The 24,175-nt window shown below is 39.9% G+C and overlaps 1 protein-coding gene across 7 annotated transcripts in view; it reads right to left on the reverse strand.

Moving 5' to 3' along the window:
• Window positions 1-24,175, reverse strand: part of DAGLA (diacylglycerol lipase alpha) — a 2,305,179-nt gene that overhangs the window by 708,701 nt on the left and 1,572,303 nt on the right. The window contains exon 1 of one of the 7 annotated variants that reach the window (XM_044059507.1): window positions 11-84. The exons of the other annotated variants lie outside the window; for them this stretch is intronic. Within the exon in view, the coding sequence (XP_043915442.1) occupies window positions 11-14 (4 nt within the window). The 5' untranslated portion in view covers window positions 15-84. Of the gene's footprint in view, window positions 1-10; window positions 85-24,175 lie in introns of those variants that run through there. 7 annotated transcript variants of the gene reach the window in all.

Raw genomic sequence — 24,175 nt, forward strand, 5'->3', positions numbered from 1 at the left:
CTTCACTTACCCATAATACACAGATATGCAAATGTCCCTCTTGGTAGACCAATACCATTCCTGGCACTGTACTACACAAGGATGTGAACTCTGAATATAGGGATTGTTTGTTGCATTGCCAAAGATTCCTGACCACTCAATTCACCTGACAGAAAGACAAGCACATCACAAAATATTAAAGTATTGTTTCTCTATACAATTACTAATACTCATTTCAGCTGTGTGTATAACAAACATAAGAATAACAGAGAGTCTACATACATGTTATGAAGAACTTCTCAATATATCTCCAAGGAGAATACTTAAAAAATTGGCATAAGCAAAAGTTACACCAGGAATCCCCAGTAAAACTGGATGGTCTAGTATGCCTTCTGCAGAAGACCCAACACCCAGGACCTACCTTCACCAAAGGCACCACTAGTAGCACCATCCAACTTCCAGTAGTGCTATCTGATGTCTCCCTTCTGACTTTAGATCTCTTAGCAGCAGTACACATCATGTGGGTGCCACCACATACTTCTCATTTTCTTCAAAACCCAAACCAATTTGCACTCTTCTCACCATGAGACCTAATTCTACAACGTCAACCTTCAGGACTGTGGTGTACGTCTAGTACCCCTCTATCAAGAAGACAAGACTTTGGAAGGCCAGCAAGGGTTAGGCAGTTGAGATCAACAGAGATAGACTGGGTTAAACTGTGAAAAGGTCTTCTGCAATGGGCAACTGCTAGAATTGTATTGGATATTCCAAGTTTTGTCACAATTCAGAATTTTCTGTTCCTGATGTTCATGGGACAGATTACTTTTAGTCAGCCTATCTGTGGTGGCAAACACTGACAGAGTGTCCATCTCTTGCTCTATCTAATTAACCACAAAAAAACTTTGTGAGCACAATCTGAAAAAGAAGGTTAGAAAAATACAAGGACACAGAATTATATACTCATCTGCCTTAGAGCAAGCACCATACCAAAACAATCACTGAAAACAGACATGACTCTGACAGAATGGCCTCTGTAAGCAACATTTTCTAATGTATGGCTTACCACCTGGTTACAGGAAATGCAGTTTGTTATGAATCCACTTAGAAACTTGTTTACTCAGCCTTTGCAAAATTCTTCCTAATTCAGTAAACGAGACAAGTGAGTGCTTTGTCTTCTTGATCTCATACAATCTGTCAGATAAAACCTGAGTTGAGTGTGGACGTGCAATGTATGTGAGTTCAGAAGCAGTGCATTGTGTCATGCAAGCTGCATAGCCAAGTTTATTACATAGTCTTACACTAACTTTGTTGGAAGTCATACACCAAGAACAGGTCATGTGACCTTTCTTGTTATGATACAATAAGCTCCTGCTCTGAAACTGGTAACTTTTCACATCGCTCAAGTAGGGGATAAAGGAACTTACACATTACCTTACCTACATTGCACATTACTGGATCATATCCACTGCACTGAATGCTAGAAATATCAACCCACTCGCTAACAACATGTTCAAAAAATGCCAGTAGCTCATTCTGCGAGATCAATGTACAGCAGGGAGTGGGATTTTGCCCTTTTCTGCTCTAGTATAATGTTAATGTTGGTGTATATCATTTGCAAGGGGTGCTTAGGTACAGACAGGTCTTGCCCTCTGGAAAAAAGATATTCTTAGTAATTCTTTTTTTGATAATCTGAAGTTTGATGTTGTGGGTTTGACTTTTTAGCAATGTATGTTCAATATCATTCCATACAACTGTTTTGCTACGGTGATTAAGTGCTATATACAGCGCCCTCCTAAGCCATTAACTGAGATGGTAATAATGATACAATAAACAGTCACAGCTTCAACCTGAAATTTCAAGAATAGTAAAATAACAGTACCATGTTCTGCTTTCGAATGTCAAAGTCGTAATGATAGAAGAAACAGATGCAATGGTAACGTACTTTGTAAAGTGAATTTCCCCTAAAGCTGTTTGTATTTATTCACAGCTCAACATTTAAATTGAAAAATGTCATAAAATGCAGCCATCTTGCTGTAGATACGTTTAAACACATTACTGACTTATTTGACTTATGATTATTTTTGTTGTAGATCTATTTTGCAAATATTACTGGGGTTTTTTGTAGAACAAATGCACACTGTTAAGTGCAATTCCCTATATAATGAACAAGCATGTGAAGAAATACTTAATTTCACATTAATCTGCAAGTACCAATTCATTCAGTTAAGGTGACTGTATTTAAAAGAAAAAAAACATCAATTCTATATGCAGGCATAACTCAAACTCAATAAATGAGAAGTTATGTACCTACCATAACGTTCCATGTTAGTTGTCTTCTCTCGCCTTCTTTCTTGCTTGATGGGTTCGGAGCCGATCCTCGGCTCCGACTCGGCACTTGCTAAGCTCGAGAGTCACTTTTACCAGCTCGAGGCAGCCCCATATCCCATGATGCAAGGCGGTAAGTACCCAGATCTCGTTTGTTGTCTATAGGCAATAACACCTAGCATAAAAAGAAAAACTTCCCAAAGGAAGAAAGAAGGAGAGAAAAGCCTGAAGGATGGTTTTGGAAGACCAGTACTGTATGGTCTTAAGAAGCATACTTCCATGTAGACAGAAAAGGTCTGTCCAGGCCAGGGGGAAGGAGGGAGGGTCGCAAGAAAGAAGGCGAGAGAAGACAACTAACATGGAATGTTATGGTAGGTACATAACTTCTCAATGTTAAGTTGTCAATCTCTCCTTCATTCTTGCTTGATGGGACCGCGTCCCTAGCACCTCTATCCTGGGTGGCTCAATGGAACAGACTCTTGAGAACTGTAGAGCCAAAACTGGCTCTGTCCCTGGAGGCCAAGTCCAATTTGTAATGAGAAACAAAGGTATGAGGAGTGGCCCAAGTGGCTGCTGCACAAATAGTGTCTAATGGAAGTCTAGCTTGAAAAGCTGTGGAAGTGGCTAAGCTTCTGGTTGAATGCACTTTAGGTTTCGAGCACAGCTGTTTTCCCCTGAGCTGATAAATTTCGGAGATGACAGAAGAAAGCCATCTAGATAAGGTCACTTTTGAGACAGAAAGGCCTTTTTTGTTATCAGCATAAGAAACAAAGAGTTGATCGGATTTCCTGAATTGTTTTGTTCTGTCCAAATAATATCTGAGTTGGCGGTGAACATCAAGATAATGTAACTTTTGTTCCGATCTGTTTGAGTAGTTTGGGAAAAATACAGGAAGATCAATAGCCTGATTCAAATTATTCTTTGAGGCGACCTTAGGCAAAAAGGTCGGATTAGTTCTCAATGATACTCTGTCTTTGTGGAAGACTAAATAGGGGGGGCGAACAGAGAGAGCATGAAGTTCAGATACCCTCCTAGCCGAAGTAATAGCAACCAGGAATAAAGTTTTCCATGAAAGAAATTTCAGGGAACATGAAACAGCTGGCTCCAAGGGAGGAAGAATCAAGGATGTCAGCACTAAATTTAGGTCCCATTGAGGAGGAGGACTCCTGATTGGAGGTTTCAGGAGAAAATTCCTTTTAAGAAGGCTCTACAAAGCCTGTGGGACATAATGTTGTGATCTGCGAACCCGACATGAAAGTTCGAGATAGCAGCCAACTGAACTTTGACCGTGGAGGAAGAGGAGCCCGCGTGAAAGATTTCCGCTAAGAAATCCAAAACTGCTTGTACTGGAGCAGTAAAGGGATCAATATTTTTGGCTTTTGCCCAATAAGAAAAACGTTTCCATTTGCTAGTATAAATCCTCCTGGTAGAGGATTTTAAGGAAGCTACTATGATGTCTCTAACAGGATTAGAGATCATAGGAAGCCTGGCTAAGGAAGGAAGTGGTGCAACTATGCTGTGAGGTTGAGAGAAGGGATAGACCGGTGCAGCTGACCCGATTGGTGAATCAGAAGGTCTGGCACTGGGTCCAGATGCCACGGCTGCACCAAAAGGTGACGATGGAGGAACAGAATCCAAATTTGTCGAGGCCAATAGGGAGCAATGAGAATCATTTTGGCTCTCAAAATTGTGGCTTTCTGGAGTACTTGTAGAATCAGAGGAAAAGGAGGAAAGGCATAAAGAAGTCCCTGGGGCCAATCCTGGGTTAGAGCGTCTCTGGGGGGATGGCCTGGCAGTGGGAAGAGAGAGAAGAAGTCTGGGCATTTGCTGTTTTGGGGAGTAGCAGAAAGATCGCAACATGGGCGGCCCCATTCTAGAAAAATCTCCTCCACTATAGATCGTTTGAGAGACCACTCATGAGGCATGAGAATAGCTCTGCTCAATCTGTCCGCTAAAATGTTGATTTTCCCAGGGATATGCGTTGCTACCAGAAACCGATGAGAGGAGATCGCCCATTGCCAAAGTCTGAGAGCTTCTCGACACAAGGGGTAGGACTTGGTTCCGCCCTGTTTGTTGATATACCATACTACAGACATGTTGTCTGTGTGGACTGCAATTGTCCCCAAGGGAAGAAAGTAGTTGAGGGCTTGCAACGTTAAAAGCACTGCTCTCATCTCTAGGACATTTATGTGCAGGTGGTATTCGAACGGTTGCCACGTCCCATGAACCATCCTGCCCTGATAATGACCCCCCCACCCGATCAGGGAGGCGTCCGTAGTGACAGTGGCTACCGGGGCTGGGGGTACAAAGGGTCTGCCTTGGTGAATCTGGGGAGAAGTAATCCACCATGAAAGATGATTCCTGCAAATCTGTCTCACCAGTATTTGGTGACGCATCGGAAGTTGTTGGTAAGACCACTGAGTGAACAACATCCACTGAAGCATGCGCATATAGAAGCGGGCCAGGGGAAGAAGGGTAATGGCCGCAGCCATGAGGCCCATCACCTTTAGAACCATTCTGGCTTGTACTTTCTTGCTGGCTAGGATGATCCTCACGTGACTTTGTATATCTGAGATTCTTTGATCTGTGAGGGTAGCTGACATCCGAACAGTGTTTAAGTTTGCGCCTATGAAAGTAATAGACTGGCAGGGCAATAAGGAGGATTTTTCGTAGTTGATTGAAATTCCCAATTGAGTGCAAAGATTTATTGTGTAATCCCTGGCTTGAAGAAGTTGATGCCTGGTGGTGGCTGAAAGGAGCCAGTCGTCGAGATACGGAAACACCTGGAATCCTTGACGTCTCAGGTGAGCCGTGACCACTGCCATACATTTGGTGAACACTCTGGGGGCTGTAGTGAGACCAAAGGGCAGGGCTCTGAATTGGAAATGACTGGACCCCAGCAGAAGGCGGAGAAACCTTCTGGAGCGTCTGTGAATTTTTATGTGATAGTACGCATCCTGAAGATCTATTGAGCACATCCAGTTGTCCTTCTCTAGGAAGGGCAGAATTGACTGAAGTGTGACCATTCGGAATCTTGTCTTTCTCACAGACTTGTTGAGTCTGCTGAGATCCAATATTGGTCTCCAGTCTCCCGTCTTTTTGGGGACCAAAAAGAACCTTGAGTAGATTCCGGGCTCTGAATGGTCTGTTGTAACTGGCTGAATGGCTCTTTTTTGTAGAAGTTTTAATACTTCTAACTCTGCAATTTCCCTTAGACCGGGTGGTACATCTGGAAGGGAATTTGAGTGAGAGAAAGGACTTTCCTTGAAAGGAATTTTGTAACCCTCGGATATGATCGACTGTACCCATTTGTCTTGAGTGAGGGAACGCCAGGCTTCTGGGTACAGCGATAGTCTTCCCCCGACTGCCTCCAAGGATGGACAGTCGGGCAACATCTCAGGGATGCTGAAGGGGCTTGTCAGAGAGAGGCTCTCTGCTTCCCTGGTTTTGTGGACCCCCTCTGCCTCTAGAGCGGCGTCTGTTATTGTTACCCCCTCTGCCTCTAGGGGTAAACTGACCACGTGTATCCGGCGTGACTCCTTGGGATTTGCGGAACCACATTTTGCCACCCTTCTGTCCTTTAGGGTAAGGTCTAGAAGGGGTGGAAAAACGGACCCCTACGGCAGAAAGAGTCTTGCCGTCCTGCTCACACCTGGTCAATGTATCCTTCACTTGAGGGCCAAACAAAGCTGACCCATCAAAGGTAGAGTTTGTGAACGACGCCTTAAAGGGATCTGCAAAATTACAGAGCCGCATCCAGGCTTGGCGTCTAAGAGCCACACCTGTACCTGCGGCCCTACTCGCTCCATCTGCTGCATATATCATCAGTCGCATGGAGGAGTTAGCAATAGAATTAAGGGTTCCTAGCTGTGAAGCAATTTTTTCTTGAGCCCCTGCAGCTGTGGGATCCTGTACTACTTCACCTAGCTCCTTAAGGATGTCCCTTTGGAGTCTGGTGAAGTGACATAAGTAGTTCAGCGAGCGCATAGCAAAGGTCGCTGAAGAGAACATCCACTTACCATACCTATCCATGGTCCTAGAGTCCTTATTAGGAGGATGGACAGGTACAGAAGGATCTGCAAGTTCCTTCTTAGTGGCAGCCGCCACCACCATGGCATCAGCAGGGACACCTTTCGTAAGGAATTGCTTATCCAAAGGGGCAGTAATAAATTTAGATGGCCTCCTAGGAACTGGCTCTACAGAGTCAGGAGCAGCCCAAGCCTTTCGAGCAATAACCTGCATAAGGGGGTCGAAAGGCGGAGACACCCAGGAGGTGGAGGGCCGAGATCCAAACGCCTCTAGGTATACCGACTCATCCTCAGAGGGATTATTGGAGGGCCAGTTTCCCCTCTGTTTAAGGAGTTCTAGGATGTCTGAAAAGGAGACATCCTCAGAGGGGGATCTTGGGGATCCCTCCGACTCATCTAAGTCGGTATCTGAAGTGATAGACTCAGGGGAGTCTATGTGTTTCCTCTTACAAGTCCTCTTGCGCGGAGGATCCCCTGACTGATCAGGAGAATCCTCGGGAAGGGTGTCGGAGCCGGTCGGTGGGGAAACCTGAGGCGGAGGATCTCTGGGTCCGGGAGCAAGAGAGATGGCAGAGATATCGACAGGAACCGTAGAGGGGGGAGCTAAGGGAACAGACTGCTGGCTGAGTCCAGTGGCCAGCACACTCTTCATCACCTCGAAGGCTCCCCTCCCAGGGAGGTCCGAGAGAACCCGTTCCGAAGAAACCGGAACTCCAGGGCCCACCGAAAGGGAAGGCTCCGAGGCAGATGTCGGAGCCGAGCTCACCAAGGCCGAGGCTCCAAGGGGAAGAGTGGGGTCGGACAAGGGTCCGATGCCACTCACCCCCTCGGAGGAGACCAGGGAAGCCCAACCACCGAATCCCTCTAAGGATGGTCTCGAAGAGGAGATACGAGTAGATGCTGAGGGAGCAGAAGGGGGGGTATCTGCCCCTCAGCCATAGCAGAAACTATTCCCGAAGACTCCAGCTCCAAACTCTGAGGTAGAGTCGAAGGAGGAACTGCAAGAGGGTGTGGACTAATAGTCGTCTGTTGAGACGGACTATGTAGCATTTGGGCCAGTGCCTGTGATTTCAATAATCTACTGACCACCCTCTCTAAATCATGGTCAGAAAGCCTGGATGACCTAGATGATCGGCTCCGATGGCTCCGTTCCGAGAGGAGAGGTGAGGCCGGAGCCGAGAGTATCGGTTCCAAGGAAGGGGACCTGGACCTCTTCCTCGAAGGAACCATCGGAGCTGATGAAACTATAGATGCAGTCGAAGCCGAAGACTTTTCGGCACCGACAGAAGGTCTTGATGCATCGGCTCTGGCCGGAGCAGATACAGACCTAAAGGTAAGGGTGTCGGAGCCGGTCGGCGCCGACACCGAAGCCTGAGCCACATGGTGGTAGGAACCAGTCGGAGCCGACACCGATGTGACTGATCCAGTATCGGCACCGATAGCCAAGGTTTATGCAAACCAGGATCGGCCCCAGCCGGAGCCGATCTCGACTCAGAAAGAGTCGGAACCGAGGCCGCAGGCTTAGACACAGAAGCCTGGGCCTTGGAAGACTTGGAAGTCTTGCTCGGAGCCGACTTAGCCGGAGAGCCCTCCGGTTTAAGAAGACCCCTTAAAATCAATTTGTTTCTCCTCTCCTGCAGGACTCTCTGGCTAAAAGAATGACAAATCGCACAGGAGTCCTGCAGGTGGAGAGGTCCCAGGCAGTATAAGCAAGAAGTGTGACCGTCTGTCAGAGACATCTTCTGACAGCACGAGTCACACTTCTTAAAGCCTGAGACCCTTTCTTTGGACATGGTTGCAGAAAACACACACAACACAGTCCCAAAGAACAAGTTATCCCAAAAAAATATTGATAACTAACTCTCACACACACCCTAACAAGGGGGGGGGGGGGATGGGAGGGGAGAAGGCCTGACTAAAAAAAAAAAAAAGGAGTGAGGGAAATTCTAGTCAGAAAAGGGCTTAATCTAAACTAAAAACGTTAAATATAAAGTTTTAAAGTGAAAAAGGGGCAAAAATAGTATTATATAAAACACTTACCAGGAGCTGGTAAAAGGAGGACCTCATCAGCGAAGCGGCAAACGAGACCTGGGTACTTACCGCCTTGCATCATGGGATATGGGGCTGCCTCGAGCTGGTAAAAGTGACTCTCGAGCTTAGCAAGTGCCGAGTCGGAGCCGAGGATCGGCTCCGAACCCATCAAGCAAGAATGAAGGCGAGATTGACAACTTAACATCTATTTATATATTTGAATTATGCTCATATGGCAAAATACACTATTGCTAAGCTCTCTCCCTTCCCTAGATTTTGCCTCCCAGTGAAGAAAGGGAGATAAATGAATTGGTCTGAAAACAATTTTGAAGCCATTGTTTTGTTGAGGCAGGCTGATCCTACAAGACACCCGATTCTTGTAAAAGACTAAATAGAATTCCATAAAGATCAGGCCTCTCGGTTTCAGAGTTTTGTCAGCAGAGGTAGCAGACACCAATAAAATCATTTTGCAACAGATAAATATTAGAGCCATCAAAACAGTCAGTGTAAATCAAGACAGCAAACAGTTTTGACATTCAAGTCCAAGGGAGAAGAAGGGTTCTTCTTCAAAGGCAAACAAAGATGCTTTCCTTTTAAGGAAATGCTTAATCACCAAATGCTAGATCACAGAATCTTGAGTTGTCACTAATGCAGGGGGAATGTCCAGGGTCTAGAGATTATCAAAGTGGAGCATCTTCTGTCAGACTGATGCTTTGGATGGTGGCGGGCCTCCTGCTCCCTTGTCTTCTCCCTGGCATCATACATGGAATGCTCCAGCTGATCTTTGTACTGTCTGTATTTCAGTAGAACCATTCTCTTGGTACCAGAGTAGCTCCTGAGATTCCTTTTTCACCAGAATTAATGCTCATTATTGAAGAGTTGACACCTGCAATAAGTGTTAATATCACATATCTTCCCAAGATAACTGGGCCTGAATGGTAGTCTGGTATCCATAAGTACGCAAAAAATTCTATAAAAAACAATCTTTCCAGATAAGAAAGTAGATGGCTCTGCTATTCAGATACGGATAAATAGTCTCAAACTGTCTTCTGAACTAGTGCTAGGCAATCCCCAGGCAATATGTAAAATATACTGAGGGGTTAAGACGGACCAAACAGAAGAGCTTATTAGAGCTAGAAGTGATAGTAGTTTACCTTAAAATGGAGGGCATTCTACTGTCATTTTCTGATTTTTATAAGCAGGCAAGGATCACCTGCATCCCCAGAGAACACATCCATCCTACACATCTAACCTCCTAACTTCAGGAAAGAGATAAGATCACACACTTGTTTAGTTTACTGAGATGCACGAGTAATATTAATTACTCGTTCTTCTTGATACAAGGGAGAAAAAAGGAGTAAAACATTTTCCTTAATTTTTTTTCAGAACTGGCTGAATGGCTCCTAGTAGCAAAATGACTGCAATTATAAGATCTGCAAGCATCTTCTGGGTGGGGAGGGGACAACAAGTAAAATAGGCTTTTTTTAAATACTGGATGACTTTCCTTATCAGTTCCATTACCTACTGGTCTGTGAAATTCTCTACCTAGCCAGAAAGGAAAATTAACAACCATCTTCCCATCTTTTGTCCAAAGGACTGGTGATAATGGGACTTTTATAATCTTAGAAGGCTAGATATAGTATGGAAGTAATTGTCTGTTCCAGGCCACTTGCTCCATTAACACAGACTCTTGGCAGCAGTGCATAACTTCAATTTGTCCTCAGCTCATCTGGTTTGGGTTTGGAATGGGTCACTGAAAGTAACTTACTACACTTGTAATTAACCTAACATTTGCTGGGGACAGTTCTGTTGGTGGATGGATTGTCCTTGGTTCTTCCTAAGGTGTTGTATACTTGCTATTTTCAAGTAGCACATTTGAAGTTTGCAGTTCTGAAAACTTAGTTTATGTTGGCCACAAACCATTTTACAATTTTTCATCTATGACTCATGGCTAAGCTACAGCAGAACTATTTAAAATGGGGACTACTAAAAGGAGGTCAAAATGATCTGCTGGACTTGAGAATGCAACAGATTGACAAATAGTCTATTTACTGTTTGTATAACAGTTTTGATGAATGAAAAGTTGCTGATTCAAGAATAAAATATCTAGTTTTTCCAGTTTTTATCCTTTATTGGTTTGCTGTTTAGTATTTGGTCTTTCTCTGCAGCATGAAAGGGGACGAAGCAAGCATTGGGTTTCAACATATGAGTTATCAAGAGATTATCTCTTCTACTGGGGCACTTACCATTACTGGTGCACGAACTTAATAAGAAGGTGTCTTCCTTGAATGAATTTAACTCAAGTAAAGATGGTTCGGATGGTTTGGACTCTGTCTGTAGAAATGGTGGCAATTCTCAAGGGTCGGATACTTCTTTTATTACTCCTGCACAAAAGGAGAGCCAACATATCAATTTTGAATATGGCTCTTTTAATTCTCTCAGCCAGAATGTGGTTTCCTCTAATCGGGAGGGTTCAGCGGCTGTCATTGATTTTCTGGACTGTTTTTGTATTGGTGACTGGCTGAAAGGTAAAACTCTAAGAGTGGATGCTGTTTGGAGCGTTCCAACAGGAATTTTGGATCAACAGATTCAATTATTTCATGAGCTCATCCTTAAATGTTGTTGTGTCTTTCGGCTTTTCCCAGTTAGGGGTCGCCACACCGGAACTCCGGTCCACTAATGATTGGCAGTAGATTTTTTATGTGCTGGCTTGCCGGGCCTAACGCACAACCTCCAACGAAGGAATGCCCATTCACGCATGTCGCCACACAGAAGATGCTCTAACTGAGAATCGAACGGGCAACATCTAACTGTGAGCTCATCCTTAAATATAAAAAAAACCCACAATTAGAGAACTGTTACCTTAGAGAGTGTCTGACATGACAGCACATTCCAAAAGGGCTTGCATATGTGGAAATATCCCACCAGACTGGTCAAAGACTCTTTATTGCACCATGAACTATTGAGTTTATTTAATAAGCATGGTTGTGAGTTTCTGCAAGTACTTATTACCAATAATGAGAGGAAGTTAATGGTTTTAAAGACAGAAATAAGTAACTTAGATGGTAGCATTTGCTCTGATTTACTAGTTGACAGTAAAGTTAATGATTTTAAAGCTGCTTTGAATTTTGTGGACAGGTACATAATTGGACTAAAAAGTAAGAAAGAGAGGAGGTGACTGAGGGAAAGGACTGATAGGAATGGGCGGGCTTATCCAGCCCCCCCCCCCCCCCCCCATTGGCACAGCAGCAGCAGCAAAGGTTCTCTGGTGAAATTAAAGGGAGTAATTGTAATTTTTCTGGTCATAACACTAACAGGTCTATCCCTTTAGATCAGTGGTGCACAACCTTTTTGTGGGGAGGGCCACTAGACGAATTCTTAATGCATCTGCGGGCCATCTCAAAACATAGTAAGTCGTTATGAATTAACAATAGGTACGGGTGACTGGCATTTTTACTTAAGACAGCAGCCATGAAATTGCCTGTTTTCTACATCAACATTGCGTTTAACTTTATTCTGGCTTGCAGCCATGACTTATTACAAACTCTTGCAGAAAGTTGTTACAGTTTACAGACTACAAGTTATAAACAACAAAGAATAGTTACTTCTGCAGCTAAAATTAGAGGTGTGTGCAACTGCAGTCAATTATTAGGTAAGTAAGCACATGCTGGAAAGTTTGCATGACTGGAGTAAAGCATAGCATTTCTTCACTTTTTTAAACATTTTTTGGTTACTTTCTCTGAGCCGGATGGTGTTGCGTTGAGGGCCAGATTTGGCCCCAGGGCCAGAAGTTGTGCACCACTGCTTTAGATGTTCCCCCTCTTGAGGAGATTGGAGACATTAATGAATCAGAGGGAGAGAGTGGTGGATCAAGGGAGTTATGCACCGTACCATCACCTACTCTCACAGAGGTGGACAAGTTTTAAAGAGACCAAGTGTTTTTAATCTATCAATACACACAATGGTTTCTGTGTTTGAAAATTTACATTTGGTTGATATAAAGGCACTGCTTGATCGAAATTTTAACCATACATCTGGGTCCAACTTGAACTTTGATGAAACACAGCAGCTACATAATATTATTATGAACAAAGACATCAGGGTTATGAAGCCAGACAAAGGTGGGGGTATTGTTGTTATGGATTACAATGACTATACTAATAGAATGCTCTCTGTATTGAATACTGACATGACAAAGGCTCTAGAAATGAATTGAACATAGCTTATTGGAATATCGATTTATCACTTGATGAGTTGTTTAGTGGTCAGACCACTATAGAAGAGCATGAATTTATGCAGGTTATCCATCCTTGTATCACCACCATTTTTGGTATTCCAATGATACATAAGAGTTTGTGTAACCTTCCTTTACGTCCAATTGTGGATGTTAAAGCTTCCAAAACATTTCCTATTGCCATGTCTGTTGGCCACAAAATTAAAAATTTGTTGACTAATCGGCCCTATGTCTATAAAGATTCATGAGAATTTTTATCCAAGGTGTTGACTGAGATTTATTATGCCCAATTATTAATGGCCACCATTGATGTATGTGATCTTTTTTCATTCCTCACCAACAAGGGCTTGAATGGTTTTATGATTTCTTGTGTAGTAACACTGGTTTAGATCATAACAGCATTTTGAGAGTCAGGACTTTTACGGAGTTGGTCTTGGGAAATAATTTCTTAATTTTTGAAAATCAAATATTCAAACAAGTCAAGGGCATTGCAATTGTAAATTGTGCTCCTATGTTTGCCAGCATAGTTGTGTAACCTTCCTTTACGTCCAATTGTGGATGTTAAAGCTTCCAAAACATTTCCTATTGCCATGTAATCCACATTGGGGGACCTTTTCATGTTTAGATTCCAATTTAGATATTACCGGGCGCTATATGGCAGATACTTGGACAAAACTGTTTTATTCTGGAAGGAGCTCTCAGAACAATTAACAGAGGTTTTTGATTATTTAAATACTACTACTTCTTTCTTGCATTTTATTATGACTGTTGACAGGGACATGGTTAATTATCTTGACAGTACTATCAGTAAAGATAACCATGCAAACATTTTTTTGTTGCCCTTTTATAGGAAACCCATGTACTCCAACTCCTTTTTGCACTTCACTAGTTGGCACTCTGACCATCAAAAAAAAGTTAAGGGACAATATGTTAGATTAGCCAGAATGATGTCTATTATTAGTTAGAATTAACTCTTATCTTCAGGGATGAATGTGTCAAACTTCTTCATATATTTATGAGAAGGGGGTACCCTGAGTATTTTGTCCAGGATATTATCATTGAAGTTATGATCAAGAGGCAAAATGGCATTTTTAAACCACTCCTTAGTACCTGTTCTCAATCCCAGGCTTTGGTCCAGGGCGACAGTGAAGAAGGTTTTAATCAAGCTTTAGTGTTACCATTCAACTTGCATTTTTATTGACATTAAGAGTATCATTCTGAGGAACTGGCACATTTTTCATTTAGACTCTGAATATCTGGCCTTGGTGGAGTAGAAACCAAACGTTGTATACAAGGACGTTAACATCAAGAATTTACTTGAGAGATTTATGGTTAAAATTAAAAATGGGAGTATGAGGAAGTGTGATCATTGTCCCCAGTGTAGTTTTACTTTGGAACAGGACTATGTTTTTGTTAAAGGTTATGGCACTCTTAGGACATGTGGCCAGATATGATTGCCATACCTAAGGTGTAGTTTACATGGCTCTATGCCAATCATGTGACCATTTTTACATCAAGAAAACTAAAAATGCACCAAGAACCAAAATTTACCAACATTTGTATGACATCAAGAATAAGGTTGAGAGTAACGCCTTAAACATATTAAGGAATGTCCATAGCATTTGTTTAAATTATTTTTTATTGATCATGTGGATCTTGGTAGTAGGGGGGAGCAACTGATGACTATTTGGAATACAAGGGGTTCAAATGGCAGATTAGAACCTATGCCTTTGAATCCCCTGGACTTAATAACCAGTTGTCCCTTCGTTCAGTCTTAATACTCAAAGCAGCACATTTTTTGTATGTACTTTTTGTAGGTATTATTCCTTTATACTTTTATTTTTTTAGGGGAAATTTGCAGGATTATATAATTTTTTCCAGGAATATTACAATATAACATTTCACTTGTTGCTCTTGTTATATTAGAACTGCGTTTTTTTAAGGGAGCTAGAAATACAGTAGGTGGACTACAACAATTTCCTTAATTATTTTATTGTTTTTAACTCATGGTTCCTTAATTAGTTTTATTTAAGTTGATGTGACTGTGCTGGTTGTATTCTGATGAAGTCCAATTCACTGGGATGAAGGTGCTCAAATTAAAGTATTTTCATAGCGTCGTTGACTAGCATGTCTGTTCTCCTTCAAGCCATGGGGTGTTGTTTTATTAGTTTTTTTCTTCCCCTTCATTTGCCCTCAGTGGCTGTTCGTCCATTCGTGAGTCACTCTTCCTGTCATAATGGATGATCGAAAGGGTCTACAGCAGATATAATATTTGAGTCGACGATGGCTTGTTTTTGTTGTGCAAATCACTTATCCATTTGCTGCATAACTTCTAATTAAGAATTTTAGAAGTAATAAACAAGGAACTTATGTTTGCAATAGGTGTGTATATTGTAAGTACATATATACAGTTAAAACTATAATACATCTGATTAGTAAAAAGTGATTTCATATTATGAGCTTACGGCACTTGTGATACTAAAAATATTATTTATATGGTGAAGTTCCAAAAATGTGAGGTATTTTATATTGAGAAGACTAATCGGAAACTAAAAGAATGGATACAGGATCACCTATCAGAAATAAAAAGTTGTACAGAGATGAACGCTTTATTTAAACATATAAAAGGTACAAATACTGCACTTTTTTTAATTAGAAATATTACAAGTGGTCCATGAGCATATGAGCATATTAGATATTAAAAGTCAAACTGAAAAAGAAGAAACTAAATGGGTTACTATGTTTAGGGCACAACATCATCCAGGTTTAAATGAAATGTTTAGCATTCAATCTATGTTGAAAGAATTACATAATCACATGCCTGTGATATAAATAGGACCTTCTGGACAGATAGATATGTATCCCAGAGACTACCTCTTCTATGGAGCAGGCTCCCCATCCATGTGAAGCAGAGTGCCTCCCTAACCCAATTTAAGTGCAACTTGGACAATTGGATGGGAAACCGGAAAGTCATCCCTGGTTTTGCATCTATGTCTCTAATGCAAACAGTTCATCACCCAGGGCCATGCTTACAATTATCAAGGTTATCAGAACTTGTCAGAGACTTGGAATGCATGGCTAGGCTTAAAAAGGCTCTTGAGGTCATTAGCCTAGTAAACACCTATGAACCTATAAAGTTAAGTAGATGGCTCCTTTAAATTTTAATAGAATTTTAAACCTATGTTAATGAATTTTTAAGTCACGTGATTTTAATTGTATTTAAGCAAAGAATGTATTAATTAAAGCCTTCAGTCTGACAAAGCATTTTATGCAAAAGTGTTATATTTGCGATTTTAATTAAAATTTGGTGTATATTTTTAATGCTGACTTCTTGTGGTTCCCGATAACTTTGTTTTTCTAGACTCTGTATTTATCACTAGATGTCACTGTTGCATATTAGATTTTTTTTTTGTAGCAGGAATGCCCTCAGAGCAGGTGTATCACATTACTACCAATTACTACAAGGAGATTGGGCATTTTATATAATCTTCGCCAACCTCTTCAGGACGTTTTATCTCCATTTTTATGCAAGTGAACACTGACAAATGACTCCATTGATTTTGTGAAGACTTATGGAAGAAAAATGAAACAAAGGCATCAGCTCGCTCTATTTCAGTAACAGTGCATGTTCTTCCATCATTTTCTAAATCGTGAAGTCAACTGACAAGGGTGTTGTGCACTGGAATCCTAGCCATCATTAGCAGGTTTAGGCAGTAATCCTTACAAGTAACTGGCTGCAAAGTGTATGAGTGTTTGTGTGTGAGGAGGAACAGAGTACAGAACATGTAACAGTATGGCAGCAATTTCCTCCTGCAGAAATAAAAATGTAACAGGCTTGATTTAAACATGATGGCAAAAAAGCTTAAAACAATCTTCCTGAAGACTGCATCTCTCATTGTTTGATAAGACGGCAACTTCACTGATTCTTCATTTCAGTTTCTCAAACACACTAATGCTAGTAAAAAAAAAAAAAAAAAAAGGTTTTATTTGACATTTTGTTAACCAGGTAAGCAGACAGTTCCAGAGACCCATTTCAGCTACAACCTGGGCTCATGTCACATAACAGACTAAAACTACAATAATGAAAATGCACATATAGCAGTACTGCTATAATAAGACAACTCTAGTCAACCATAATACATGGAGGTGAAAATATACATTCAGTCATTCAGTTCACAGGTAGAGATACAGATTAAATACAGTGTGTGTCAATACAACGCTCTGTGCCACTTGACCTTTGTCATTATCAGTGTAGCACAGACATTTCAGTCATCTATTTGAGTGCTCATTTAACCTCTTCTTAAAGGCAAACAGGTTTTGTTTGCATCTAACATTAAAAACATAGGAAATCCAGCTTGCAAGTGAAACCTTCCTGAATTCCCTCTCTACCAGTGGAAGGGTTTATGTGGGCCTTCTCAAATTAAGGCGCCTAATCAATGGACCCATTTAGATAGTGTGGATCCGCAATTACTAATTTTTGAGCTGAAATAAGGGCAATGCTTGATGTATAATAATTTAAATGTAAAGATAATTAACATTAAGGTATCTGTAGTTGAGATAGGAAGCCATTTACCTTTTGCAAGGTTAAGTAGAGATGTGTTGTACCTTCTGAGAAGTTAAGTGACATATTTTACTTAGTAGTACTAGAAGTAAATGGGTATTACCTGGAGAATGAAAGATTACGTGTGGAGCAGCAGATTTCAGTTTTACAATAAATACGACTTTGACTGCCTTCTTGCTTCACGTGTTAAATAATTAAACTTTTGGAGTTATCCTACAACAGTGGCTATGTGCAAATGAAATGATGGGATGAAGTCTAACCAGAATCCCAAGTAGGCCACATGACTAAACTTTGTAGCATAATTATGTAACATTCACACTGTAAACATAACTGTGGATTCAAAATCTAAGAACAAATATAAACTCAAACCAACAATGTGAAAACATTCTTGCTAGCAAGGCACTGCTCGTGGAGTAATGGGAATTCTCCAAACAGAGTTGCACATTACTGTTCAGTTTTTTTTTTAATTTCTCCAAGTCTTTTGGGTTTCTAATAACATGACAGGAATGGACCCCAATCCTAAGTCAAAGTATGATTAAAGTTCATGAAATTAGTCTTGTTTCACTCTTATGTCAGCCAGTAGTGCTATTCGCAGCACCCGCAATGTGCCCAGTTATGACTCTTTCTGCAATTCATATGGAGTTACATGTATTGGTAACATGTCTAAATATGATTATAAGCCTGTTGCTCCTACTACTACTGGAACTGTCTGGTTATCTTTCTTCCACATTGCTCTCGTTTCTGCCTGCAAATCCTGATATTTTATGACTGTGTTGTGCCTCTGTACGCAGGACACTGCAGTCACTGGGTGTGGCAATTTCAATGTTCAATGCTACTTTTGTTTTCTTTTGCTGGACCACTATATCTGGTTTTCTAGCATCTATCTTTTGAACTGTTGGTAATGGATGATCCCATGTGATGTAGACTTCTTAATTTTCTTTGATGCTTTGTGGTTCATGTTTCCAGTGTTTTTCAGGCACTTCATTACCATAATGTTTGCACGATCCCCAGTGCAACAGTGCTGCCACATTATTATGCCTTTCAGTATACAGTCCTTCCTGCCATTAGTATGACTCAACCAGCAACAAGGTGTGCAACTTTTCCAATTCAGTTTTACAAAACCTACATATGTCTGTTTCTCCCACATGTTCAATGGACTTTGTAAACGAATGTGTATGCAGCCCATTATCTTGGGCCGCCAATATTAAAATTTCATCTCTTGGTTTGAATTCACCTCTCCTTAACCATTGCTGCCTTAGTTCCTGATCAACATGAGTTTTTTCTAGAAGTTTTCTATACTTGCAACTATATTTATGCATTTTCCACATTTCTTGCCTTCTCATCTGATCCTTCACCTTATACTCTTTCTTTTGTTTTTTGGCACATTCAGTTGCTGCCTGATTTTTATCTATTCTGGTTTGATTTCCATTCCTGCTTGACACTGATATGCTTCTGCTGGATTAAGCAGAGAAGTCATCTTAGATTTATTCTTCTAATGTTTCAAAATGTTCACTACATTTGGGTCTTGTGAGGTCAGCAGAGTCCAATGACTGCAGATGTATACATATAACCAGTTTCAAGGATGCCCATCTCTCCTTCGGAACGAGGAATATACAATCTTGGAATGCACTGATTTTTATAAATCATTTGGTGAGCATGAAGCTTCCTTCTTGTTTTTCTATCTAATCTATCCAGCACCTTTTGGGGACAGAGTTCAGTTTTGAGGGCTGAACAGTTATGCTGTAAATATCGGCTTTGTTCCCAAATCTTTACACATTAAAACAAAGAGTAAAAAGGTCACACAGATAACCAAATGGTTAAAAAACGCAAAAAGAAAAATCTAGCAAAGCTAGACTTCTAACTGTGTGATACCTTAAACCTCTTGCATCAGAGGCCTCATGGGATATATGCAAATCACCCTTTAAGGATATCAGGTGTTTCAGCTAAATGACAATTCTGAATGTCCTTGACTTTTTTTTTACTTTCATTTTTAAGTCTAATTATGGACAATTTTAGGCCATTAAAGCCAAACCTGAAGGTATCACACAGTTAGAAGTCTAGCTTTGCTAGATTTTTTTTTTGTGTTTTTTAACTTTTTTACTGTTTTAGTTTGTTAGTTGGGATATTTTGTAGATACCCTAATGTTTATGGATATCAGCTGGGTATGACAAACATGTGTTTCTAAAGGTCAGACATACCTCTTATGCTGTGCTGATGATGTCATAAGAAGGCAGAAACATGCATGTCCACAGCTAGAGGGATTTGGCTTTAATTGCCTGAAATTGTCTATAATTAGACTTAAAAATGAAACTAAAAGAAAAAGTCATGGACATTCAGAATTGCCATTTAGCTGAAACACCTGATATCCTTAAAGAATGGTGCTTTTCTCCTTGGCTACTGCTGTTAAGATTCGTGTTAAGACGCTTCTCCTTGTTTCTTCTTTAAAAGAACTTTTATTAAAATGATTTAAAAAACAAAAATAAAAGCTACAACCTAACCATTTGAAAGTTAGCGCTGTAACGCAAAAAAGAGAGATGAGCGCTTTCGGTTTATCAACCTTCTTCAGATCTGCTTAACATTTGCAGCTACTTTATTTATATTCATGCTGCTTACTTAGAGTAATCCCCCACAACCAATGGGAGCCTCTATGCTAATTCTTGATGTACTTGCAATCCAATCCAATGTTCTGGTTCTTATTTCTTGGAAGCCAATTACATTCTTCCATGCAAATAAGTTTTAATAAATCTACCAATGTTTATTCATTCCTTTCTCTCACCTAATTTGCTATTCTTTTTCTTTTGCTCCAATGGTTTGTGTGTATCCTGTTGCAAGATGCAGGCTCCACCTTTTTATGTCATGTTCTTATTTGCCTTTTGTAAAAACTAATCACTTTCCCTACATAGCATTTTTCATGTATTTCGCCTATATATTGGAGGTGTCTATCTGCCTATAACAGAGCTACAATCTCTTCTCTTTCACAGGTTGTCTTCATTAGGTAAACCACAAGTACAGTGGCTTTCTCCTTTGTTTTAAAACATAGGATCAAACACTTTCTTGTAAATGCTCTTACTTCCATGTCATCAGGTCTCTTTTAAACTGATAGCGCTTACTTAACTACATAAATGCACTTGCTAACTCGCATCATAAATCAAAAACTTTTTTTTATTTTGTGTCTTGCTTCTTAATATCAAGTCTCTTTCTGACTAGGAGCGCTTGCTTATATTCGAAGATGTACTGCTGATTCCTGTTATTCTGTCCGAGTTTTACTTTATACAGAGCTCTTTACTCAGTCTTAAGAAGCTATCCTAATTGTTTTTTAGTGTTATGTAATCCATTGGTTAGCAAATAACACTTCTCCTTTTTCTCCCATACTAATTCCAAACTCTCTACTAATTCTATGCCTTTTCTTCATTTTTTTTTTATTTTGTTTTATTTTGTTTTTTATCTTAAATCATTTTAATAAAAGTTCTTTTAAAGAAGAAACAAGGAGAAGCATCTTAACAAGAATCTTAACAGCAGTAGCCAAGGAGGAAAGCACCATTCTTTGAAAACATATTTGCAGCATTTCTTGGGTTTTCTGTAAGCATTTGCTCACTTCTCTTTCTACTATTTTAACCTTTTGTTGAGAGCAACGCACTTGGCGCATGAAAAATTTGAATATGGAAAGTGAACAGAAAGCAAATCAGATGGATATGAAAAAGAAAGCAGCCACCTTACATATAAACAACTGCAATCCATTGATCGATATTAATATCACAGAAGGAACAAGGACAGCGAATATCAGAACAAATAGTACATTCGAGAACATATACAAAGAAGTGGAAAATGCAGCATATAAGTTGAAGAGATTGCAATGGCAGCGTTTCCACATGGAAGCGTGCCTACACCATAACTTGATACCTAGAGGACTAAGGGTCAGATGTATGCCAAGTTATGGAAACACTTATCCAGAGCTCTTTGCACAATGGCAATGGATCAACATTGAAACCAGCTTTAATTATATTAGATTACTTATAGACTTCTTTAAACCGCAGGAAAATGAAGTCTCAGAACTTATACAAATAAAGCAGAGTGAGATGGAACAACTAGATCTCTCTGAAGAAAATCTTATGAGGTTGGAGAACCTCCAAGACAAATTGGACATTTATGACAGTAAGTTAAAAATGATAAAAATTAACAAACTAAGAAGAGATTTTGATGACTTCAAGGCAGGCCAGCTCTTTGAATGGCCAAGAACAGCAAGGACTCAAGATCAACCTAAAATTAGTAATACAAAAGAAAATAGAAGAAAAATGTCCTTAACGTTAGTAACATCTAGAAAACAACATGTGCAAGCAGAAATCCATGCCCCACCAAGACAGAGGAGTGATAATAAAGAGGAAGGAGTAGTAAACGAATGGCAGTATAGTCACTGAGGACATGGAAGAATTAGAAGTTGTATTTACAACAGAGAAGGAGGGATCAAGAACATTACAGATAGTTAATAAAGAAAATAATAAAGAAAGTAGTAAGCTAGGAGCGGTACCTAAAAAGGGAGAAAAATATGCACCAATTTTTCAACAACTCCCTTTACTTATACATCAACAGAATGACAGAGCCCCAAGATCCCTAAGCAGGGAAAGGAAAAAGAGAAAGGCAACCTAAAGGAGAGGCAAACAAGAAGTAGAAAAGGGGAAACCGAGTCATTGGTAATAAATATTTCAGACTATGTATTGAGTGAGGAACAAAACCAACTTCTGCAAAGAGGCTTGACCTTTATAACCTCCATTAGGTCCCAACTTAGTGAGTTGGTAATAGATTTAAAAACATTTGGAAGAAATGTAATGTTAAAATACATATATGGCACCAAAAATACACAAAGTATGGGTTCAGATGATTTAAAACACACCTATAAGAGGCCAAGTACGTTTGTGCCTATAAATCATCCTCAGGTGGAAACATTCATCAAACTTTGTGAGAATGAAATAGTATAACACAAAGATGAAGGAAAAGGAAAACAATTCCACAATTTGAACTAGAGAGAGCACAAGGCATTAAAAGAACTGCAACTTAAAGAAATAGTGATAAAACCAGCTGACAAAGGAGGTGCACTGGTCATCATGAAAAAGGAACAATATGACAACAAGATGAAGGAGCTTCTTAGAGATACAACTACATATATTAAGATAGGTATTAAACAAATAGAAAGATTGGTAAAGGAAGTCAAAGAAGATCTGTATGAAAAATTAATGTGTAGAATAATAGATGAAGACTTGTATGCATTTTTTGAAACCTTACATCCACTTATACCAGAAATAAAAGGCATACCGAAGGTACACAAGAATTTAAATGATCCACCATTAAAACCTATAGTTTCAGGAAAAGGGTGGATCACGGAGCCTCTTTCCATTTACATAGATGATGAGCTTAAAAATTTGTTAGAGAAAGCACCTACAGTGTTAAAAGTTACAGCGCAATTATTAGAGAAATTGTATGCTGAAGCTCACAAGTGTGACAACTATAGGCATATGGTATTGGCAACAATGGATGTGAATAGCTTATTTACTAGCAGACCCAACGGATATGGTATAGAAGCAGTTAGAAACTTTATACTAGCTAACCAGCCGAATAAGGATGTGGAAAGGATATGTGGGCTACTAGAAATTATATTACAAAACAATGTATTTCTATATGAGCATGAAGTCTATTGGCAGAAATGGGGAGTAGCCATGGGCACTCCATGTGCCAATAGTTATGCAAATATAGTATTAGCCCAATGGGAATGCCAGTGGAGCAAAGATGAAAATAATATCTGGCAACAACATATACAATTCTATGGATGCTTTGTTGATGACATTCTTCTTATATGGAGAGGGCATGAAAGTTTGTTGCAGCAATTTATTCAATTTCTAACAACAACGGATTTCATAAAGTTTGAAATCAAATTGTCACGGAAGAAAATAGAATTTCTGGATGTTAATATTATTTATGGATGAGATCAAAGGATTGGAAACAGCCCTGTATAGAAAAACAACTTGGAAAAAACATCTTTTACATAGATCTAGCATGCATCCAGGCCATATTTTTAAAAATATTAAGGACAACCAGGTGCAAAGGGGCTCCAGATTGTGTACCAATGATAATATATTTCAAGAAGAAATACAAGGATTAATGAACAACTTTACAGCCAGAGGGTATAAGGAAGAAAAAATGGATGAAGACAAGCTTAGAGATATCCGAAGGAAGAAAGGGAGACCATACTATTCAGCTAAAATTGATAAAGAGAACAAAGAAAAGGAGCCGAACAGAAGAAAGGAAACAGTAAGATGCCTTTTGATGTACAGTACAGATAATGTTATCATAAGAGAAACTATTAAGAAATACTGGCCTATACTAACAATGGACTAGAAGATAAAAGACATAGTAGGAGAATACCCTAGTTATACTTACAAAAATAAGAAGAACTTAAAGACGCTCCTATGTGACATAGATAGGCAAGAGGCAAAGAATGTATCTATGCCAACAGGAACATTCAAATGTGGAAAATGCAAAGCATGTCAGTACATTATGAGCACAGGTAGGTTTCAGCATCCGATGACAAATAAGGTTTACATCTTTCAAGAAAGAGCAACTTGTAACAGTGAGAATGTGATCTATGTAGCAAGTTGCATGGTATGTAAAGCATTCTATATAGGTAAGACTAACAAAGAATGAGTATTAAGACATATACAGGACATTCGTAATAAAATAGAGACTAATGCTCTTTATGCACACATTAAAGAAAATCCAGAGCATAACTTTAGATTTATGGTTATGGCACAGATTAAGCCTATGGAAAGAGGGGGTGATATAGTAAATAGAACAGAAAACATTGAGTTGCAATGGATAATTAATTTATGATCCAACCAATTCCCCGGACTAAATGCTATAGTCCCGCTTAAACCTGTTTTAAAAGAGAGGAAACTATGAGGGAAATGAATTATATATCTGCCAATGTAGCTCAGTCAGTTGAGCATCAGACTCTTATTCAGAGGATCC

Source organism: Protopterus annectens, chromosome 17.part0 (genome assembly GCF_019279795.1).
Source record: "Protopterus annectens isolate FY-2018-M chromosome 17.part0, PAN1.0, whole genome shotgun sequence".
Lineage (NCBI taxonomy): Eukaryota > Metazoa > Chordata > Ceratodontiformes > Protopteridae > Protopterus > Protopterus annectens.